The 24,516-nt window shown below is 44.7% G+C and overlaps 1 protein-coding gene across 5 annotated transcripts in view; it reads left to right on the top strand.

Annotated features, from left to right (window-relative positions):
- LOC103696973 (5'-3' exoribonuclease 4-like) overlaps positions 1-23,778 on the top strand; it is a 50,500-nt gene extending 26,722 nt beyond the window's left edge. For all 5 annotated transcript variants that reach the window (XM_088704240.2, XM_039117855.3, XM_039117854.3 and 2 more), the window contains 12 exons: positions 6,273-6,353; positions 8,415-8,510; positions 9,559-9,629; positions 10,933-11,061; positions 11,169-11,245; positions 11,439-11,479; positions 11,573-11,647; positions 11,771-11,922; positions 12,061-12,165; positions 12,266-12,341; positions 21,322-21,404; positions 22,891-23,778. In XM_088704240.2, the coding sequence (XP_088560366.2) occupies positions 6,273-6,353; positions 8,415-8,510; positions 9,559-9,629; positions 10,933-11,061; positions 11,169-11,245; positions 11,439-11,479; positions 11,573-11,647; positions 11,771-11,922; positions 12,061-12,165; positions 12,266-12,341; positions 21,322-21,404; positions 22,891-23,599 (1,695 nt within the window). In that variant the 3' untranslated portion in view covers positions 23,600-23,778. The remainder of the gene's footprint in view (positions 1-6,272; positions 6,354-8,414; positions 8,511-9,558; positions 9,630-10,932; positions 11,062-11,168; positions 11,246-11,438; positions 11,480-11,572; positions 11,648-11,770; positions 11,923-12,060; positions 12,166-12,265; positions 12,342-21,321; positions 21,405-22,890) is intronic.
- Positions 23,779-24,516: the final 738 nt, after the last annotated feature.

The raw sequence follows: 24,516 nt of genomic DNA, 5'->3' as shown, positions 1-24,516 counted from the left end.
CCGTCGGAAGTGGGTGCTTCCAACCGGAGGCGCCATCGGCGTCTCACGAAAGAGATGAAGAGCCGGCGCGGATGAAGAAGTGGACGAAGGAGAAGTCCACACTGCCTCCAACCGGAGGCGCCATCCACGCCCCACGAAGAGGATGAGGAGCCGCCGCCGACGAAGCTCCCGCTGCCTCCAGAGGAACGCCACCTCCAAGGGATATTCCGGACCTCCCCAGTGTTAGGGGAGAGAAGGAATACGAGGGGGAAGAGCATATGGAGGCGCGGTCCCGGATCAGGCGTCTGGTGCAGAGCTCAATCGGGAGGCTGAACTTCAAGGAGGGGAGATGTGATCCCGGATGAAACGCCTAGAGCGGAGTTCCGCCGGGGAGACCCTCCTTGCTGATCCCAGATGAAACGGCTAGTTGGCTGAAGTCGCGAGGGGCGCGCCTCCCGTTCCTTCGGCAGGAGTCTCTCAGCCATGCGCCAGAGAGGTCCACGATCCATGGCAACTTGAACAGCTCCGGCTTGGCAGGCTCCATCGCACCTGCACCTATATTTATAGCCAAACTGCGGCCCCCCGGTCGTTCCGATACGGGTGGCTCCAATAAATGCGGGCGCATTGAATCCGGAGCCGATCCGGCTCTCAAGGCGTATCTTTCCGCGATTTCCTAAGCGTCATTCTCCTTAATCGCATTTTTTGTGCAGGACACTCCGGGTGGCCTGTACCCCTAGGTCCACGTATCTCCGCTCGCGCCCAGGCCGCATCCGCTTCGAAGAACGCGCGCATCGCGGCCGCTTAACTGACACTCCTCGCAAGCAGCAACTGGCGATCCGATTTTCCAGGTAACGCATCAATTAGCGTTTAATGCCCTTCTGGTGTTCCCCAGGCAACGCTTGGAGAAGAGGAGAAACACGATCGCAGCTGGCCACGGAGAAATCCCGTCGGGCTGCAAGCGACAGGCGCATGGCCAACGAGCGGAATTTCCCGAGGCACGGCCCTCGGATGCCAGGCTAACCCGATGATCATCCCGGGAGCAGACTAGCCTGAAGCCCCGACCGGTCGCCTTGGCTTGCGCCAGCCTTGGCCGACCAACGAGCGGAATCTCCCGAGGCTCGGCCCTCGGATGCCAGGCTAACCCGATGACCATCCCGGGACCAGACTAGCCTGAAGCCCCGACCGGTCGCCTCGGCTTGCGCCAGCCTTGGCCGACCAACGAGCGGAATCTCCCGAGGCTCGGCCCTCGGATGCCAGGCTAACCCGATGACCATCCCGGGAGCAGACTAGCCTGAAGCCCCGACCGGTCGCCTCGGCTTGCGCCAGCCTTGGCCGACCAACGAGCGGAATCTCCCGAGGCTCGGCCCTCGGATGCCAGGCTAACCCGATGACCATCCCGGGAGCAGACTAGCCTGAAGCCCCGACCGGTCGCCTCGGCTTGCGCCAGCCTTGGCCGACCAACGAGCGGAATCTTCCGAGGCTCGGCCCTCGGATGCCAGGCTAACCCGATGACCATCCCGGGACCAGACTAGCCTGAAGCCCCGACCGGTCGCCTCGGCTTGCGCCAGCCTTGGCCGACCAACGAGCGGAATCTCCCGAGGCTCGGCCCTCGGATGCCAGGCTAACCCGATGACCATCCCGGGACCAGACTAGCCTGAAGCCCCGACCGGTCGCCTCGGCTTGCGCCAGCCTTGGCCGACCAACGAGCGGAATCTTCCGAGGCTCGGTCCTCGGATGCCAGGCTAACCCGATGATCATCCCGGTAGCAGACTAGTCTGAAGCCCCGACCGGTCGCCTTGGCTTGCGCCAGCCTTGGCCGACCAACGAGCGGAATTTCCTGAGGCCTAACCCTCGGATGCCTGGCTTAGCGCCGGAAGAATTTCCTGAGGCCTAACCCTCGGATGCCTGGCTTAGCGCCGGAAGAATTTCCTGAGGCCTAACCCTCGGATGCCTGGCTTAGGGCCGGAAGAACTTCGAGAGTCAGGAGTCGGCAAGACGCTGCCAAGGGTTAAAAAGAAAAAAAAAAGAGGAGGACGAAAGCGAGATGAAGAAACATTCGACTTGTATTAATTTTCATTGTTTCAGGGCCAAGGCCCATACAATTTGGCAAAATGCCGACATACAAAAAAAGAGGACAACGAAAGGTACAAGAGGTCAGCTTGGAGGAACCCCCGGGTCGGGAGCGTCGGGCTCGTCCGCAGGGGGTAGGGAGGCGGTAGGAGAATCAGCAGGCGATGGCGCCGGAGAGGAGTCGAGAAGGGAAATCCCACTCAGGTCAACTTCGGGGTACTTAGCCGACACCCTTGCCAGGCCCTCCTCGAAGCCTAAGATGAAGGATTCGGACCCCGCGTCCGACGCGTCACGGACGAACTCGTCAGACTGACGATAGGCCCGTACCGCCTCCGACATATCACGGGTGAACTCGGCGGACTGACGATAAGCCTGTACCGCCTGGAGCCCGATCTCCGCACTCTTCTCGGTCAGCGCCGCCTCTGCTCGCTCCGTAATCTGAGCCTTAGCCTCCAAGACCTTCGCCACAATCTGGTCTTCAGCCTCGGAGGAGACCCTCAGCAGATTAGCCTGAGCCTCCTTACGCTCCGCCTCGGCAGCAGTGCGAGCGGCCTCAGCTTCCTCTAGGCGCGAACGGAGCTCTTGGTCGTTCGCGCGGGACCTCTCCAAGGCTGACTCCAATTCGCCCAGTTTGGCTTCAAGAGACCGGGTTCGGTTGCGGGCGCTGTCGGCAGACCGCTGAGCCTTCTCCCACCTCTCTCGATAGTCCGCGACCTTCCGGGACTGCTTTTCAGCTCGTTCCTCCGCCTTCTTAACCCTGCTTTCGAGGCCCGAGGCGACTTTGAGTTGCTCCCGAGCTTCCAACAGTTGCTTCTCGAGGGCGGCGAAGCCGAGTGCCTGCTCTTCGGCCTCCCGGAGCCTCGCCTCGAGGTCCCCGGTCGTCCTGCCCGCCACAGCCTGGCCTCCCTCTTCCACTGCTTTCAGTCGGTCCTCGGCCTTCGCCAGAAGCCCCGCCTGTTCCTTGTAGCACTCCTCTAGACGGATCATGTACTGGGCGAGCTAAGAGATAGGAAAAGTGAGGGCGTCAGGCGGAGAACAACAGAGCTAATAAATGGTGAAAAGCGGCCAGAAGAATACTCACCGACATGAGACAGACACAGCTGGCAGCCCCGACGTCAGAGACCCCCAACTCCCGGACCCGCCGACGGTCCTTCTCCAGCAGCACTGTTTCGATGAGGTTTCGGGCGCCATCGGTAGTGAAGGCCGACCCCGATTTCTCCCCGGAGCCGGATGGTGGTTTTGCAGCCTTACCCTTATCCATCGCCTGGGGAAGAGTCCTGCTGATTGTGCTCGGGGCGGGGGTCACTCCAGGAATTGATAGGGCCCCGCTCGGCCGGGGCCTCGGCGCGTCCCTCCTCGGATCATCAGGAGCCGGCTGAGTCGAAGGCCGGGCCGGGGACCGATCACGTCCGACCCGTCCGTCTCGAGCGGGCTCGGATGATACCTCCGGAATAGCGGCAGTCTCACCACCGGAGGGCTGATACAGCGTCAGCTGCCGGTCCGTGCCCACGGCGTCTCCCTGATCGGTGGGCCCGGACTCGTCGGTCGGCGTCGGAGGTACCTCCTTGCGGGACTTCTTCGCCGGCGGGGCCCCGCTCGGAGGAGCTCGTTTCCTCCTCCGGACCGCTTCCAGTAGGGACGACCTACCAACAGCCGGTCCCTTGTCCGACCGCATGACGTCGTCAATCTCTGCAACAAGAACGAGATGGTCGAGGGCTGAGAAACCGAAGGAAAGAACGAGACGAAAGAGGAGAAAAGAGTCAAAAAAGAAATGGTGGCAGGCTCACGGTCGGTGGGGACCGAGCTCAGACCGACATTCACCAAGGTATCCTCGGAAATAAGGCGGGCCACCGGGGGGAGCTGGCCCTCGGCAACCAACCCCTTCAAGGCGGCCAAGCCATCGGATTCCTCCCTCGACAGTCTCGATAGGCCGATCGGGGACTTCATCGGCGTCTCCCAGGTCGCCCTGATTCCCCAAGAGGGATCTACATCGATGAAGAAGAAACGCTCCTTCCAGCCGTGAATGGAGGAAGGAGCCTCTTTGACGAGGCCGCACCCTCGCCGCGCCGCAAAGCACCACCACCCTTTGTCCTGGGGGTGGCCACTCAGGCTGTAGAACTCCCAAAAAACATTCAGAGTGGCGGGAATCTCGTGCATGCGGCAGAGAACCTGGAAGACCGTCAGGGCACGCCACGAGTTCGGCACCAGTTGCGTCGGCGCAACTCTTAAACCCCGGAGTACCTGCACGACTAAGTCCGAAGGGGGAAAGCGGAACCCAGCCTGGAGAATGCCCTCATTGATGGCGATCTTCCCTGGAGGAGGATGGGACATCCTCTCCTCAGGCCCCGGGAGCGTAACGTTGCAGGCCTCGGGAAGGTGGTACCGAGCCACGAGTTTGTCTAAGTCCTCGGCGACCAGCTCCGACTTAATATGGTCTGCTCTCACGTCGCCCATTCCTAATGGCCAATAAACCTACGGTCAGGACGGGGACAAGAAGGGGGGAAAGACCGGGACGACTGGGGTACACTAGTACAAAAGGAGAAAGTATGAAGAGCCCTAAGTAGAAGAATGGGGTAACTCACCGGAAGAGAAGGAAGAACGGCTCCGAGAGCGTCAAAGGAGAAGCAAGCGAACAGTCCGACGGCAACAACGGCAGCGCAAAGGGGAAACTCGAAAATGTCTGTAAAGAGGAAGACGGACGGGGGAGGGTCCCCGGTTAAATAGGCGGAAAGGCGGGTGATGCCTCGATGACGCCAGAGGACGCCTGGCCGCCGAAGGGTCGCTCGCGCCCCAAAGGCGAATCGACACCATTAAGGAAGGATGTCCGCCGAAATCCTCAGACTGCCAGATCAGCAACAACCGCCATACGCCATAAAGAAGGCGGGGAGCTCGAAGCGCGCGCGCCTCTCCGAGGGATGGCGGCAATCTCGAAGCATCACTCCCTTCACCCGTTCCCCTTCTGGTTCCAGGCTCGGAAGTGGGGGGCTACTGTTACGGGGGAACTAAGCCGCCACGCTCCACGTGACCGGCACGCGCGCCCATGAAGACTACGGCTGTCCTTTGATCCAGCAATCCGACCCCGAGTCGGACATCTTCGGCTCCACAGCCCGACCTCGAGTCGGCTGTCCTTTGATCCAGCAATCCGACCCCGAGTCGGACATCTTCGGCTCCACAGCCCGACCTCGAGTCGGCTGCCCTTTGATCCAGCAATCCGACCCCGAGTCGGACATCTTCGGCTTCGCAGCCCGACCCCGAGTCGGCTGCCCCTTAATCTAGCAATCCGACCCCAAGTCGGATGTCCTCAGCAACGCAGCCCGACCCCGAGTCGGCTGCCCCCTGATCCAGCACTCCGACCCCGAGTCGGAGATCTCTTGATAACGACAGGCTGCTTCCCAGAGGCACGCCGAGACCTCCTGCTCCACTACTCCCTGCAACGGCTGTATCCGATGCTGTTCCACGATCTCCTGTATCAACCGTACAAAGCGGAACTCCACTACGCCCTGTCATGGCCGTACCCAGCGCTGCTCCACGACGCCCTGTAACGGCCATGTCAGTGGCCACTCCATCGCGCCCCACGATGACAAACCCCCCTGAGAGACCCCCCAGCCAGGTATATATGCGGCTGGGGGGAGAAGGGGGGGTAAGCAATATCTTCCAGAGCACTCTCTTGCTTGCGATTATCATCTCTCCTCCTCCTCCAATCTCCTCTGACTTGATCGTCGGAGGGCCCCCACTACCCCAGTGGTGGTGCGAGGCTTGCTTGCAGGTTTTCCGGTGGAAGGTGGAGCGTAACCAACACCAACCAAGACAACTCAGACGGAACCCCGTTCACACCGCTGTGTCAATCGTTCTCGGTTTGGACCACCAGCAACAATAACAATTATGGTAAATCAAATGCAATGGATGCTAGCAGAAATTTGAACTTAAATTGAATTACTTGCTTTATCTGTAGATCTTTAATTATATTTGATTAATCTCTGAGTACAACTGATTTTCTTTTGCTGCTTATTGATTTGCAATAAGGATTTCCCTTTGGTTATTGTTGCATGCAAAAGTATCTGTCTTCCTGAACATGCTTTTAACAGGTTACCATTTCTCACTAGTTATGCATCCCCGAGAAGCTTTGTTGCTACTGGGCTTTTCATGTTCTAGTGTAAAACTCATCTTGCTGTCTGGGTTTTGTTATTGCAGTTGTTGACACATGTTTTAATAATGCATCTCAGGCAATTGAAAATAATGAAGAGCTAAAGCTTAAAACGCAGAGAGAAATCCCTGAAAATCTTCAGTCTATGTCCCCAGACAAGGTTTGTGTTTTTCTCATTTTGGTTGTAAGTATGTGCATGAATTTTTGCACGGGCATGGAGTGAACTATTACTTTCTACAACCGAGGGAGAAATTGATGGGATTCATTTGTGAATATATGATAGTAGTAATGCAAATAATGTTCAATGAGAAGAACAGAGATCATACATGCATACATCTACTTGTGCATGTGCATATGTAATTATGTATGTACTTTTATGAATATGCCTATGTATATGTATATATACATAAGAGTCTATGAAATAAATTAAATAGATCCAAGTTTACCACTGGTGCTCAAACTTATGGCCGATATCACAAGATTCTCATTACATCAACTTATAATCAATGTCAACAACTGGCTTGCATTATAGTGATATTCTATACATCTTTTAAATACTTTATAAATCCTTTAATGCTAAAACTAATCAGAGCTAGACATTTGCTAAATGACACCTGGGTAAAAACTAATCAGACCTTCAATCCACTTTATAATTTTTTGGCCAAGTAAATTCTAGTTCAAGTACATTGTTTTTGAATTTCTGCTGAATGTCAGTGTTCTAAACTGTGGTGCATGAGGCTGCATATGTGACCGTATACATGCATGTGGCCCCTTGACTGGAGTGCATTGCCGATATATAGTTAATGTACGTGGTTATACTATATATGGACTGAAAAGACAGTTGACTTAGCATTATGTGGCCATTTGTGTGGCTAAATTAGCATTGCGCAGCTGCATATGTGACCCATTTAGTATTATGGTGCAAAATATGTTCCCACTCTTAGGTGGGCCAATGTGGATAGAGCATGTTCATACTGAAGGTTAGGTCGGATATGAGTTTCACTTATGTTACAACCATGGTCTGCGGTACCGGTCGGGCCTGGGATCGGTACCGGATCAGCGTGGAATCCGGTACCGATAGTTTATTGTTGGAGAACCGGTACAGAACTGGTTCGGACCAGTACGGGACCGGTTCGGGCCGCCACCGGTATGCCGACCGGTACCGGTACGGCGGACCTTGGTTACAACTATTATTATTAGTAGTATTAAGTACTAAGTAATAAACACTAATTATTAGTTGCCATTGTTATTAATATTGATATCCCTTATCCGTAGAATATATCATTATTGTTGCTTTTATTGTACTTAATATACATTATTTATTTTATATTCTTAAAAAAATACTTATCACATATGCTCCCCATATGCAGCCCGGATACCACGCATGCGCTCTGCAGTCCCTTGACTGCTGCATAGTGCAGTACTCTGCTGAATAATTTTAATCTTGTTTGGATCGTAGATTTTATGCTGCATGTAATTTCTGCTACAAGATTTCTTCTCGAAGTCAAATCTGGAAGCAGATTTGGAGCTATTTTCTTTTTATTTTTATTTTTCTTATCAGCTGCGAGAAAACCTCAGACTGCACATAATTCAGACCAAATATCAGATTTAAACTGAAAGCAAAGCTACTATTCATTAGTATTCTCAACTGATCTTTAGTGGCTGCAACATTCATGCATTCAGATGCTTCTTAGGCACTTCCGTGTCCAAAATTATTTGAAATTTTTTTTCTCCACTCTGACAGTCAGTCTAAAACCTCTAAATATATTTTTGTACTACATGCCAAATACAAATTTTTGGCAAGGGAAATCTTATAGGAAATTTAGCATCTTTTGCCACATGGTTTGTCAACCAAATCATTGAGTACCCATTTGTCCCAATCATAAGTTTATGTCTCAAGTTGATTTGTAAGGCAAGATGTGTTTTTACAAGTTGAGCAGTTTCGATTGATAAAATTAATGCTATACTCATGGAGGCATCATTACAATCATTCTTGTGCCTTCATAAACTTGATTTACTTGCTGATCTATATTTTTCGAACTTTATACAAAGCATTTGATAAACCATTCAGTCAAAGTACATGGTGTTTGATTGCTAAAAGGACGTTGATTTTCTGCATATGTGATCATGAGTAAACACATATTTGAACTTGCAGTTGGAACGTTGTCCCCCCATTAACCAGTCTTTTTGTGGATTTTGATTGTGATGATCCTTTTTTCAGGTAAAGTTAGGGGAACCTGGGTACAAGGAAAGGTACTATGCTGAGAAATTCAATATAGAAGAACCAAAGTCCATTGATGATGTCAGGAAAGATGTTGTGAGTCATTTGCTATCACTAATCTTGAATTTTTTTACTGAATTTCTTGAAACACTTTGTTGTTCTTAAGCTAATATGCACACATCTTTTCCTTGTTACATTGATACTTCTGATAAAACTTGGATTTTATTTCATGAATCTAAAATTGCCCAAGGTTTTTTCTGGTCTTAAAATTGTATGGATTTTACATACCTCAACATCAACATGGAATATAGGCACTTTGATTTACCAAAATTCAAAACTTTATATGCTAGACTTTGACCTGCATTCAAATAGCAAATAATGGGAAGTTGATGTAATTTAATGTTTTCATGAATCCACATGTATAAACCCAAAAGGATTTGACTTGTGCATTGACAATTATGTATGACTTGTTTTCTGTAGAGAAACATTATCATTTGTAGAGCAACATTTGATGCAATAGTGGAATGACAATTTTTTAAGTTATCGTAACAAGATGTTGGATATTGTATTTGTCCTTTTCTTCAAATAGTAGTTCAGGCTATGAAATCATCGCCAAAAGTTGTGTCGAGGAATAGATATTTTCCTGTGCTTGGTGCTCTAAAAGTCAGTATATGCAGTCACAAATGTGGATGTGGTCCCTTGACCATGCTGCTTTCCTTATTTACGGTTATTGTATGCGGTTTGTGGCATATGGACCTAATAGTGTCTCCCTTAGCATTGTGCGGCTGCTTATGTTAGTGCACTCTTATGGAGGCCTATGCAGGCCGGGTGGTAGGTTCAGGCAGATGGTGAGGTTGTATTTTTATTAGGTATTCAGTAATTAGTAACTACTAATTATTGGCTGTCATCATTGCTGCAGTTGCTGTTCTTATTGTTATTGAATATCTATGTATCTTAATTAATTTTATATATTTTGAAAAATAGTACAAACATTTGCACCCACAAATGTCTCCCTAGAGCACATGGCAAGCCCCATCTACCTTTTAAAATGTTGCCTATGCTTGTGAAGCTAGGAGTGGTAGATTTGTTGACTAGGTTGACAAACTTGTTTCTTATTTGGTACATTAATAGTCTTGCTTTACAGGTCCAAAAATATGTAGAAGGCCTTTGCTGGATTATGAGATATTACTACCAAGGTGTCTGCTCTTGGCAGTGGTAAGTTATTTTGATACTAAAAAGTTATACTTATTTTTCATACATTTACTTATATGTAACTGGACAGATAACCGTCAAGCCTTATTCTAAGTATTTGAGTCAATTATAAGTCCTTGTTCTATTGTGGGCTGCATTTTATTTACTGAAAGTTTGTCCAAATCCTAAATAACTAGTTATGCAATTTTTCCCCAACATTTACTTATAACCATGATGAAAGCTATCAAGCCATATTCCAACTATTTAGCTTATTCTTCTATTGTTCCAAGCAAGGGCTACTTACTATTTTATTGAAACATTTTCCAGAATTCTTCCTCACTACCTTCATATATTTAAAGCAAGGTCTGCCGAATCGATAATGGGGCTCGTACTGGCTGTCGATCAGTTCAGTACAGTACTTGTACGTACCATATCGAGCTGGGGTATATTGAACCAGGGGAAGGGAGAGGAAGAGGGGGAGAGGGAGGAGAGGGAAAAAATAGAGGGAGGGAGGGAGGGAGAGGGATGGGTCTTACAGAGAGGGGGAAGATGGAGGAGAGGGAGGAAGAGAGGGAGTGTGGGAGGGAAAGGGAGGGGGAGAGAGGAACGGAGGGAGAAGCGCCCAGAGAAAGGTGGAAGAGGGAGGAGGGGGAGGAGGAGAGAGGGAGGAAAGGAGGGAGAGGGAGGGGGGCTCATGGAGAGGGGGAAGGAGGAGAAGGAGAGGGAGGAAGAGGGAGTGAGAGAGAGATGAGACTTGCCTTGGCATTGGTCAGTGTTGAAGAGGGGAGAGAGTGAGCATGAGCAAGGAGCGAGTGAAGGAGAAGAGAGAGCGGGTGCTTTCTCAAAGCTTTGGTGAACGGTGATTCAAAGTTAGGCATCTTAACTTTGTTCCTTTTGCATAACTTCAACAGCTCTCCATGCTGAGTGTTCTCAGATCTTCATTGGACAAGCGCATACCATGTCAAAATGGTTTATCCTTATTTGGTCCAATTCATATATCATATCAGTTGCAGAAACACCTCTTTTATCCAAAGAAGGATAAGGATTCGGTACCCTTTCATTGCTTGACAAAAGGATGAGAGCTGCTACTCTACAGTCATATTTATACCTCAATTTTGGCTTTGATCCCATATAGATGGGATGTGACTTGTTGGTTAAGATTTCCATTTTTATTTGTCTAGCTTAAGCAAGTCCTGAAACTTCACATAAAATTCTGTACCTTAACTAAGCTGTTCCCTCCTCTTCCAGTAATATTGAACAAATTGTGCTAATGCACTTTGAGATTTAAAATCCATAAGCGGTTGCAAATTTTTCTTCTCCCATTCAGGTTCTACCCATATCATTATGCCCCTTTTGCATCCGATCTCAAAGGATTGGCTGATTTGGAGATTACGTTTTTTCTGGGTCAACCTTTTAAGCCATTTGATCAACTAATGGGAACACTTCCAGCTGCCAGGTTAGAAACTGAGTTGCTACATGTTTTTGTCTCTTGTTAAGGATGTTATCTTGAGACATGGAAGCTCATCAGGGTGGTTTTAATCATGAGGTTTTCTCTTCCTGTAGCTCCAGTGCCTTGCCTGAGCATTACAAGGCATTGATGACTGATCCAGCATCACCCTTAAGCACCTTTTATCCCAAAGGTAAAATTGTTTCAAATAGTTTCTGTAGGTTTTATGAATTGGTGTCTTTGCTTTTTGGCACAGACTGTCTTCATTATATGATTTGACGGTTGTGAATTTGAAATCTATATTCAATGTGTTATCCATCTTGATGCTATTTTAATTACAGATTGTATTTTATTGGGGTCTAAAAATTTTTCTTTTTCATCTTCAGATTTTGAGATAGACATGAATGGTAAACGCTTCGCATGGCAGGTAAATCATGCGGATGTATTCAGTTGGTTTAGATTTTTGCCTTTGATATTCTGACTTGAGAGACGATTATATTTGTTATTCTCATGGAACCAGGGAGTTGCAAAACTGCCATTCATTGATGAGAGACGGTTGCTTGCTGAGACAAAAAAGCTTGAATACACTTTAACGGTGTGGGGAATGTGGATTCTTTTAATTAATTGATTTTTTTTTAAGTTTAGAATTTGTGTTATACGAACTTTTGGTTTCCTGCGCATCTACTCGAATTCTTATGCATTGGTAGTGTTTCTGCAGGAACAAGAGAAATCTCGAAATAAAATAATGTTTGACATAATTTATGTCCATGATAGTCATCCATTGGCTGCACAAGTTGTTTTACTATATCAAATGTGTCCATTACCAACAGAAGATCCATTATATTTCATTCCAATTGACACACGTGTTAGGTCGGTGTGCCATGTATTATGCAATTATGTTCTCGATTTTTTTTTTTTTTTGCTGTGAACTATTTTATATGCATTTGTTTCTCATGCCATCCTCCCCCTGGCCTCCGTACCCTAATCATTATATTTTCATTTTTGCAGTAATGGAATGAATGGATTCCTTTGTTTATGTGAGAGGAACCACTATAACACATCTGTACCTGCACTAGTCAAAGGGTTAAATTCTGTTGAAAATAACAGAGTCTTGTAAGTCTTCAATCAATCTTTTACCCTGTTTCATTCCGAGAAAAATAGTTTTTTCTGGTTTCCAAAGCCTCAGATGCAATAAATTTCTGAAATTCTGTAGGAATGCAACATATCTTAATCCCCAGCACCACAAACACATAGCAGAACCTCCTGAAGGCGTGATCATGCCTGCAAAGGTACTTCTGCAGTGCTATTTTACTAATTGTTGTGTGATAGCTTGGCGACAATCAGTAAACTATGTTTGTTATCAGCAATAGCTTTGGTTCATTTTGCTTGACTTATTTTCTGGATATAGTTATGCACATTTAATCAAATCAGAGATGACCATGAGCCATGAATATGCAGTAGTACAGAATAGCGCAGAATGAAGGATAAGTGATTCAGCGCAGCCTAGGGAAAGAAAATTTTAGGGTGATGGGGCTTTGGGATCCTAGGATAGAACGTCTAAGTTGCTGCATATATTAGTCGAGCTCTGTTTTTCTTAAAGATGAACTAGCAGGGTCAATTTTCTAAGTTGAATTGGGTGATTAATTTTATCCTGGGGATTGGGGATTTAGGGTTTAGTTTGTAATCCAAAGCTTAAAACTAAAGAAAAGAATTTCATATTAATGCTAGAGGGGTTTAAGGAGAGAATTTCATATTATTTTGAAGAATTATGATTCAGTATTTAGTTTAATGGAGGGAAGACAGATAAGAATAAAGAAGAGTAGCTATTTTTACATAACTAGTGGAACGAAAACGTAAAGCTTGGACTCACTCCAAGCAATTGGATCTTTGCTCTAATAGAGAATCAATGGCTTCAGATAAGTTAATGATAGCAACTCATCAACTATTTGAAATTACATTCCTTTCTTTTCGAGAAGACATCTGAAATGAAAACCTTACTAGGATTTTATAGCCTCTATATCATCTAAAGTGGAAAATATTAGCAAATAGAAAAGAAAATTAAGAAAGCAAATAATGAAATAAAAGAAAAATCTCTGCAAATCCTAGTGGACTCACATGCGATGCGTGCATTGCCAACGACCAAAAGAAATGAAGGGATTCAGGAAAAAAAAATATGCTAGGGTTGTGGGGCCTCATGCAAAAGAATAAAGATAAGTGCTTGGAGTTGCAGGGTACCATCTTGAAGCTGGCCCTGTGGTGGAGTCATGAATAATCAAATTAGAATTGGAAGAAAAAAGAAAAATAAAAGGCAAAGGTCAAGGTTCGCAATCTCAGTATTGAACCTTGTATCGATGCCATGCTGGTACAATATCGGTTTGTTTGGTACTACAGTCAGTTCGGCGCACCAACACTTGGTACGCCCCTCGTATCTAATCTCGGTTTGGTACCGATAAGGTATGGGATGCTCGTTATGGGGTAGTGTGCACTGCTATAGCGAACCTTGGTAGAAGTACTTGTGGAGATAACATTGTTTATTTGGATCACGTCACCATGTTACCTGATGGAATCCTGCACCAGAGAATCTTTCATATTCCGTAGAAATCTTGACTGAAGATTATTCCTAGTTGGACGTTTTTCCGTACTTGATGGGATCCATGATTAGTGATCATCTTCTACAAATTTGTCAGCCCTGCTTTTTCTTCACAGTTGATCTCCATCACCTTGGTTTTGTCAAAAACATTTTTTGCCATCGAACAAGGTTAAATCTCTGCTATTATAACCAGAGTTGTCAAAGACGCACCTAGGCGCAACGCGTACACGAAGCCCAATTGATGTGCCTTGCTTACCCCAACGCGAGGCCCCTTTTCTTAAGCAGTTTTCTTAAGGGCTACAAAAGCACACCTTTTCTCTAGAACCTTGAGAAAAAGTGCAAGCGCAGAAAAAGCTTGCCTGATCACATTTATAACTCAGCATCTACTGTGATCACGATTTGGAGATTTGTGGCCTAAAGGGAGAAAGACACAAAGGGGGAGATAGGCAGATATCAAGAGAAAGAGGTGGGTTAGGAATCCCACTTTCTGATTGAGAGAACTGCCAGAACTAGGGCTACGACCAGCCAACCACCTGATTCTTCCATTTGGCATGTCGTCCTTCTTGGGCCGGTTCAGCAGAAACAAGGGATGCGCCTGCTGCTTCCCTTTTTCTTCCTCTTCTTCCTTTTCTTCATGGTGCCACCTTGCATATTGCCTATGAAGGACCGAGAGGTAGATATTGGACGTAATTTTTTTAGTCATACTTGTAAGGAAAATCATGTAAGCAATTATATAGAAGAAAATAAATTTGTACTGCAAAATTGAAAAACAAAACTTATGCCAAGTTATAATTAGAATATAGGTAATAGCTTGCTAGTACTATGCTGATTTTTCTTTTCTTCTTGATCACTCGTGTCGTGGTGGCTCATGCTAGAACATGCTCCTAGACCCTATATAGCATTCGACCCCCTACAAACACTTACATTTGCATGCAAGGTCCGCTGAACTGGTACCGGGACCTGTAACGGTCGGCGGCGGATTCGGTACAGTACTAGTTCGGTACTGTATTGATATAGTATGCAAAGAACCAGCACACCATTTTTTTAATGTTTTTTGGGTTTGAATTAATGGTAATCATTTTTTTTTAATTTTTTCTTAATTTTTTCAATGATTTTAAGTATAATTTAATATTTTTTGATATTTCTATGATTCCGATACATTCTAAATAATGTCTGTTGATGTTTTAGAGTGATACAAAACTTAAAATGATTAGGAAGATGTTGCTTGCTAGAAGAAACAATATGAAATATCCTAAAATCAATTAATGAGATACAAAATATAAAATGATACAATGAATTATATATATTTAAAGTACAACATACATACCGATATCCAAAATCTCGAGTGACGATGTCTCTCGTAGATATCTGGATCATTAGTATAATCAGGAGGCACATCAGTCTATCTCTCTAACCAAGTGGCATTGTAATCATGTACGCTTATCTCATAAAGAACGCGCTCTAGGTTATAACCAGTCTTGGATCTCTCATTGAAGCTCTGGCTTTAAGCGGTGTCCTCTAGTTGATTATATGATGTGGAGGAATTGCTGGCAGCAAAATTTGATCCGTAAGATGCTCCCTAGCTATGCAGGATAGTTCACGCCCCGAGCCTGAAGCGCGACAGACACCGCACGCCCGTACGATGGACCGTACCGGTGTGCAAGGCAGCTGATTATATCAATTCTATTACAAATGCTTTAAAATTTACTTAAACATTAATATATATACAAAACAATCTAACAAGTTTTTCAAAATTTGCAGTAATTCAAATATTTTAGTTAGACTAACCACAATTCTAATTTTAACAAAAACTTTCAAAATCTATCGCACTCCCCAACTCCGTGCGATTAAGTTTCTAGATCTGAAAAACAAATAAAATAGGATAATGATCTACACTAGCCCAGTAAGTAACATAATACCCCAATTTGGGTCAGAGCATATCAAATGTTTAATTAAAATCATGGTATGCCGAACCGGCCTATACCGGCTGGTACGAGCCGGTACAAATCGGTCCGGCCAGCTACCGATACGCCAAAGCCGTGGAAACCAGTATAGGCCGGTTCCATGCCGGAGACGAAGAAGACGAAGAGAAAAAGAGAGCGTGGGGAAGAGAGGGAGGGAGACCACCTTCGGCTGCCATCGGAAAGCCGCGGAGGGGCGTCGGAGGCTGGTGGGGGGCGGCGGAGCCCGGCGGGGGACGGTGGAACCCGCGGGGGCGCTGCGGAGGCCGCGGTTTTTAATTTAGGAATTTTAAGTGAAGTCGGCAACCGATTTGCCGACTTTACTTAAAATCTCCAAATTTAAAACCACGGCCGCGTCCTCTGTTTCTTTCGAAACAGTGGATGCGGCCGCGACCTCGGCCTCCGCTTCCGCCGCACCCCCGCGGGTTCCCCCGCCCCCCGCCGGGCTCCGCCGCCCCCCACCGGCCTCCGACGCCCCTCCGCGGCTTTCCGATGGCGGCCGAAGGTGGGCTCCCTCCCTTTCTTTCCCGCGCTCTCTCTGGTTCTCTTTTTCTTCCCTGGCTCCGGCAGGGAAGAGCTTTCCGGTTTGTACCGCCCGAAGCATGGTACGAACCGGAACCGTACCGGTCCGGTAGGCAACTGGTATGCCTACCAGATTCGGTACGGCGGACCTTGATTAAAATACAAGATAATGACTGAGAAATAAATCACAATAAGCATTCTAATTTTTGAAATTTATTAAACATTTTGTTTCAGAAAAACACTGATACCATAATTCCAACATAAATAGGCTACGGCCACGAAACCTAGTGGTATGGGTCACATAAAGTGCCAAGCACGACTATTATTAAACACCGGTGGTACGGTGTCAAAATACCACTATTCTAATCACCGGTGGTACGGTATTGAAACCCGTCTCTCACAGATATTAGTCGACAGGGCCAATGAATAATCTCCATTAGCGGGGCCAGAATATAACCATGCTGGAAATACATACATACAAAATAAATAACTTAGTCAAATTTTACATATTTCATAGCATATAACAAAATTTTCAAATAGTATTTAACATGCCCGACCCATTTTACTAAGTGCAAAAAAACGTTGGGATTTAATCAACATTAATTATTTTATCAGTAATTTATAAAATACACTTGAAGCATTAAGTTACTTACCTTTTCTTGCTTAAATCCTACTTCAAACAAACAGATCAAGTGCACCTGTTTAAATATAATAAATTTTTTTGTTAATTTCAGGGCTAAGCAAAACCAAAAATACTAGTTTCGGTTCAACAGGGTCCCACATGGCTGAACTGAGCCCAAGTTGGGCCCACAATGGGTACGGCCCAAATAGGGCCTAACAAGGGTTGGCTGAGCCCAAGTTGGGCCCACAAAGGGTACGACCTAACTGGGCCCAACATGGTTGAACTGGGCCCAAGTTAGGCCCGCAATGAACAGAGTACAAGCTTGGCCCAGTTTGGCCGCCGCCTCTTTTTTTTCCTTTTCTTGCTCTTCTTTTTCTTTTCTTTTCTTCTTTTCTTTCTTTCTTTTCCTCTCTTTTTCTCTCTTTTTCTTCTTTTTCTTTTCTCTTTCTTTCCTTCTTCCTGTTTCTTTCTGAAGCTTCCCTGTTTCCTTTTTTTTTCTTCTTCCCGTAGCTCTCCCCCTCTCTTTTCCTCTCCTCTCTTCTTCCTTTCCTTTTCTTCTTCTCTTTTCCTCTCTTTTTTCTCCCGCGAAGGAAGGCAAGCTTGGGAGGGGACCGGCCTGAGGTCGGCAGTGCCTGCGGCCGAGACGAGGCCGACGGCTCCCGCGACGTCCGCGGCTACTCCCCGCGATGCCTACGATGGCCGCACATAGGTGAGCCTTCGCTTCCTTCTTCCCCTCTTTCTTTCTTTCTTTCTTGCTTTCTCTCTCTCTCTCTTTGTTATCCCAAGTAAATTGGGAGGGAAGAAGGTTGGGAAGAGGAAAACTAAGGTGGTTGGGAGCTTACCTAGCTTTGGGGAGGAGTCACGAGCACCTTCTCCGTCGACACAGACGTTCATTCAGGAAGCTCTATCTCTGAAGGAGGAGAATAGTGAGGGAGGAATAATGATGTGGGGTCAGAAAATAGAAGGATTCTGGAGGGTTCGACGACTGAGCCACCGTACATCAGTTTCTCCCCTCTCGAAGCAACGGATAGTGGCCTCCAGATGGGCTGCCGACTTTGGTCCAGGTTGGCCCATCTGGCGGCCCAATACTCACAGTAGTAACCATCGGAAGATACCTCAGACGCACTATATCCATATCCGTATTTGTATGAGTTATAGATTGCATGTGTCTGTGTGTAATATAATGCAACATATAACTTAAAATTTGATACGTCTATGGATTCTACTCCACGTGCGAGATCATCTGCAGCTGCATCGTGACACCTCTTGAAGGATCTCGAGGAGTTCGTCTTCTATATGTAATCGTATCCTGCTCTACCAGATCGTGCATCGTGATCCCTACCTTATGTGGCATGTATAAATTGGAACTCACCGGTGGATTGAAGACCACCTTGCGACTATATCTCATAAATGGTGGTCTAATGTCCTCTAGTTTAGCTACCAGATCCATGACTCTTAGAACTATCATTGCCGCTCTTCTTGGTCTTTGAATATGAGGGAATTGACTCTTCCATACTCTTTATTGGGGCTGCAACTGTCTTTCTTTTTTCTTTTTTGTTGCGCTGAGTAGCTGCCTGTTTTTCCTTTGTGCCCCTCTTTGCCTGATGCTGGATGGATGTTGCCCTCTTGACTGAGTCGATTGGATAGCGTGGTAGCTTCGTCTAAGCAACTCTCGATCATATCTTTGGAAGAATGTCTCGGACAAGCAGTCATGTGATGACCGGCTCCCTAGTGACTCCGGTGGCTATGGCTGATCAACTGCAAGGATGTGTGAAATATTGCGATCTGCCCATTATCTTAAATCCATCCTAGTCTCGTTGGTTACGAAATTGGCCAGTTGTAGAGGCAATCTCGGCTTATTAAGTTCTGGGTCCTGTTGTTGACCTACAAGCCATTCGATCATAAGATCATTCTCATCATCAATCAAAGCATTGTGGACCGAATCCGTGTACTTCAGCTCTACTTTCTCCTGAATGCACTTTAGTCTCAATCTTAGATTGTAGTGAATATATACACGGTCGTTGAGGAACTTTTGTGTTAGACGTTTTTTTTTGCTACATATATTTTTTTAAGCTGTGGGTATGCTTCAAAGGTTACTTATTTCTCAAACTTTTTTTTAAATTTAGGCCTAGGCCACTATGCGCATGATCACGTCAAAATTTGAATAAATGGACACCAAATTTAGCTGGAGAGTAGCTTGCATGCCCTTAAATAATCTTCTAATTTACAGTTATTTTTTGAATTTTAATTTTTTTTTATTTTTTATCCAAAAATATTTTTAATTTAAAAATATATATATAATTCGAAAATTAAAGATTTTAGTGGGATTGTGTAGATCATCTATAGATCTACAACATATCATGAAATCATGTCAATCGAAAATTTTGGCAATGACCTCCCCTTAGTTTGAAAATTTTTCGACATTTTATGGTGTTGAAAAAAGAGAGAGGAGGAAGTGAGGAGGGGAGGGGAAATATACTTTGTTTTGGGTTGGATCCTCCTTGAATCGTTGAAATCAACGTGTCTTTTGGCTTGGGGGGGATTTGAAAAAACTGTGAAGAAAGGTCTGGGAAGCCTTCTTAGGCCTTTCCACTACTTAAAAAGGGAAGGGGAGTGGGAGTCGGTTCGAATTGGTGTGAACCGCCCAGTTCGCACCTGTTCCACTCTGAACCGTTCGGTTTGGGGGTGGGTTCCGAATTCCACAGCCGAACCGACCCGGTCCCATGTTGTTTCGGCCTGTACGGCCGGAACTGGGCGGTTCGGGCCGCTTCAGCTTACATGAATTCGGGTCCAATCAAGACTTATATATCATTTGTATTGCCCCTTTTGATCCGTCAGTAGAAGTTCGCTCTTATGCATTCTTACTTTTTGGAATCACAAATTTTCAAGTTAAACTCTCTTTAAAGGCTGACCAGAAGAATCCCTATTCTATATGTCCTATGTCACTTAGATCTAATAAAATAGATAACAAAGGGTCAGAGCCGCTACTCTGCACAAAAGTTGACCATCATCTACTCCTCATCATTACAAAAGTTTCTTATTGATTTTTTTTTATATGGAAGATTCCAAGGAGTTGCACCATATTGCAAATTTATAAGTCAGATTGTCCAAGAAAATCGAAGTCTAACCATAAAAAATTCTAAAGGGTGGAGAAGGTGATGGAGTAGGAATGCTTTTGGCCTAATGGGGAAAGATGAATAAGTGTTTTGTTGTTGCAAAATACAATGAAGTTTGGAGGAACTTTTGCAATAAATGCATAGAAAAATTACGAGGAATAAAGTGGCTCGTAGCTTTCAATTTACGAGAATTGAAAATTATCTTTGATGCTCTTTATTTTTAAAAATGTCATAGGTTGTCAATTGAAGGGTTCCTCAATATGGTTGTGTTGTAACTTTGTTTAAATGCAATTATTTTATTTCCATGCTGGTGGGAGTTTTTGATCAATAGCCACAATCAAATTAGATTCTAAAAGGGCAGTACTTTTAGAAATGCATTAATTGTTTTTATCCTAATGTTGGGTACTATGAAGCTAAAGAGTTGAGCAATAAAATTCTTGATCGTTATCAAGTGCCTTGATGCATGCTGTTGATTTGAAATTTCTACTTTCATTGTTGCACCTCCATTAAAATTTTGTACACATCCTGTACCAGCACCTGCACCTTCTTTTAAATGCTTTTACTGTTTTCTTTGGTTGGGCATTTCCTAATGATACCAAATTATAGTGAAGGATGTTGCATGTACATATCATGGATGGTTGGGATCAGACTCATGGTTTTCTTTTCTTTTTTTTTTTTTTCTGAAAAAAATTGGGACAAGGATGGATGGTCTCCAGAACTGGATCAACATTCAGTAGTTCAAAATCTGGGCTTAGTTTAGTAACTTTATTAGGCAGTCTCACAGTGGATGTGATTTTAATAACATTATTATCGGGTCATCTAGAAGGTTTCTATTGTTAAATCTTGTAGTTTCTTAATCGAGGTTGAAGTTATTGGCTCCCAGGTTAACATTATAAAACTATTTACGCTTTTTTTTGCATTTGTATTTTGACCTTCTGCCTGTAGAAGTTGCGTACCCGACCGATGCAACTGCGCATGCACACATGGAAGTGTTTTGTGTTTCAGTTTTTAGAGCTTGCTATTTTGAGCATTGAAAAAATGAATGATAGGTGTTGTGCCAACTATTGATTGTTAGCTCAAAGCTGTAGCACTTCTTTTCTTATAACAGATTGTTTTTTTTCTTTTTAATCAACTTTAATGGCCTGCCTGTCTTTGGACCAAATGTTACTGCCATGATAATGATGTATAAGCAAATTAATGGGTATGGAGTACGTATTGTGTTCCATTGCTGCTACCCAGATTTCAATCAAATGCTGTATGCACTCATTATAGATGCATCCTTAATCCATATACTGTTATAGTCTACCATGTGTTAAACTTGTGGCTTGTTACCTCTAGCTGCTTCTGCTTCAGAATGCTGGGATTTGAATTTGAAACAGCCTTTTTAAAGAATCCCGCTATCCTGTGACAAGAATTCAGATATATTGGCAAACTAAAGTGAACCCTGCATTTTCACAGGTTTTGAAACCTCAAGACATCAAACCTTTCCCTGTATTATGGCATGAAGACAGTAACGGACGTCGTCAGCAAGCTAGAGAGAGGTATCTCTTCATTCTCTGGATCACTCATCTTGCTAGGTCAACCTATGTCAGTCTTCACTTTTATAGGGATGATGCTGTAGTCTTGATGGGTGCATGCTTGCCTGTGGACTGGGTTCCACCGTACACCTCCCCCGTCAATTATAGCTGTTCACTCATGTACCGATATGACGACCCTCTTGTACCATGCCTCTAAAATAAAAGTGATGCCGGACAGAAGGAAGAGGAAGAAGGAGAGAGGAGGAAAGAAGAGAAGAGGGGAACTAGGCTTCACGCCTAACTCTTGCTCCGGGTTTCACACCAGGGCTAAAGGAAGGGAATCAAATTTTCATTTATAGCATACCCCATACAAGCTTATGGTCTAACATATATGTAAGACCCAAAATGCCAAAAAAAGACCTCTATAAAGAAACTCTCACAAAGACCCTCAAAGATAACAGAATGCCTAAATAAGCCCAAAGGCTATCAACATAAAGCAAAATCACTCTAACCATAACAAAACTGGCTGGACCATCCTCCTACAGCGACTGTAGACCCAAATGACCGGTGATCTGGTACTGGTATCCGCACCAAAAAGTTTATTATTTTTCTCAAAAAACAAGTTTTTAGGACCATTTCACCATTTAAGCTTCTATTAAAACAATAACAAAAGAAAGCTCCTCAACTACCAGCTAAGTACCAAGATAACTTGTGAAGTCCTCCTTTCAGCACCTTGATGCCTTGCCAGTGTCCTGAAAACAGTTGCAGTGTGTGGGTGGTCAGGGGACCGCATGGTGCATAGGAGGTATGTAGGTCTCATATGAATATCTGGCTACTATTTTTTAACTATTTAAAATAAATAAAATATATTAAGTATAATAAAAACAGTATTATTGATAGTAATATTTTTTTGATAAATAATAGCAACTCTACTATAGATAACAACTAATAATTAGTGCTTGCTACTTGGTATCTAATACCTAATAGCAATAGTTATCACATAATTAATATATGGATATTATTTATACATATATATGTTAGGCCCACTTGAAATCCACATTAAACCTAATCATTAGCTTAGGCAAGCTGTATATGCAATTACAAAATGCTATGTAGGTCAGTTATGCAGTTGCGCATGCTAAGTGGACTGCCTTTTTCAGCCTAGATCTAGTGTGATCGTATATAATAACCATGATATATCGTACCATACCGTACTGAAAGGTACCGAGCGTACCGTACTATACCGGTTCGGTACCGGTACTGGCACCGGCGGCATACCGATTCTCGATATGCCAAAGAAATTTTATATCGTAGCACCGGTACGGGTCCGACACCGGTACAGTGAACCTTGATAATAACCATGTATAGAAAATCCAATGTGGTCAATAGACCGCATCCACCATTTTGAAACACGGACTAGCCCCTGCATATTTCACCAAAACAACTAAGTTAGAAGTATCTTCAGTTTTATTTTGAAAACTTGATGTGAAATTGAACTACTTTTTGCCAGGCTACAGGTGCCTGGAACGCTCTCCGGCCATGTTTTAGGAGAAGCGGCACATCGTCTGGTTAAAAATTCTTTACAAATCAAATCCAACAACACTGGAAGATTGCTTGAGACACCCTGTAGGAATGCTGCACAGGGTGTTAACAAGCCCAGACCTGCTGGACCATTGGGATATGAAAGAGGTTTCATGGAGGACAAAGAGTATTATCGGTCTTCTACCTATAACCCTCCTAGCTGTAACATACAAGGTTTCTCAAATCCTAGGCTGTCTCAGTTTGCTTCTGATTTCCAAGGATGTAGTCAGAACTTCAGGATGCAGAAATCAAATTTTCAAGACCATTCGAACATTAGTACAGGGTTACCTAATCCGACAATTGAAGAGGGGCTAAGATTCCGGTCACATCCAAGGATGCCAAATGCTCGATACTGGCCAAATCATCAGCAGCGCATCCAGAATGCAGGGCCACCACCACCGTTGCCGCCAATTAACTGGATTGGTAAACAGACAAGTGGTTTTATGGATGGATTTCACATACAAGTGCCTACGAACTGGACTGGTAGGCAACCAACAAGGGGTTATGTGGGCGGATTTGGCAGGCAAGAGATATCCACCAGGGGCTTGTATGATAAGCAGCAGCAGCAGCAGATAAGCAAGGTATATCGGGTTAAATCACAGACACAGGAGCCAACAAATTCGTGTAACCATCAGTGAATGTGCTGCATCTCAACACATTATTTTTCTTTCTGTCAATTTAAAATCTGATGCCCTGTGTGTAATGTACGATTAGAAGCGTTGGGTGATGCGCCCTCCTATCAGTCCGTGTAATATATACGTTACTTTACCCATATAACATTTTATTAGAATATTAGAAGGCTATGTACTGCAATGCACATGAGAGTCGGGTTCTACATTTTAGTTTTTTTTTGGTCTGTGATGCACTTGAAAATATTGGGTGCAATAACCACAAGCATTATCAGAGTCGCACGGACGTGTACATTGATTTATTGCTATATTCTCAAATGCATGTCTAAAAATTTTGCGATGCTTCTAACTGACTGGAGCTAAATTGCATCCTTCTGCATCTGTTATGGATAATTACACTGGCAACTGTCATTGGGTAGTTCCAGTAAAATTTGTCTCAACGTTTCATTATGAAACATCAACACCTAGGAACATTCTTTACGATGCTTGGTTACAGGCCATCAGGTCTTCCAGATTTTCAGATGAGGCTATAAAATCACTTCTCATGTACCTAAGTTGTTGATGCACCCGCCTAGTAATTGGGAGATGGAACACCCGGGTTATTTACCTGCTGATTTTCCAATGAACATTTTGACTTGCTGACAAACCGATAGGATAGTTAAAATTTTATTGCAACTTCAGCCATTGATTTTATTATTTGCAGAGCTACCATCTTGCATTTCCTCATAGGCCAAGTTCAGATCTAAACAGAACCTTATCGAATGATTCAAATGTACAAATATTTTGGACCATTTAGTTGCTTGCCGTGGAGACCAAAATAAGATACATCAACTGCTATGTACAAGGACATGAGAGATCTCGTCATAAAACAGCACTTTATCATCTGCAAAATTAAGTGCAGAGAGTTTTCTAAACTGGGCAGCTAG

The sequence above is a fragment of the Phoenix dactylifera genome, chromosome 9 (assembly GCF_051530095.1).
Source record: "Phoenix dactylifera cultivar Ajwa chromosome 9, Ajwa_hap1_PhDact_Kaust_v1.1, whole genome shotgun sequence".
Taxonomy (NCBI): Eukaryota; Viridiplantae; Streptophyta; class Magnoliopsida; order Arecales; family Arecaceae; genus Phoenix; species Phoenix dactylifera.
Note: the sequence above shows the minus strand (reverse complement) of the source record. Positions and strands in the feature narration are given on the sequence as shown.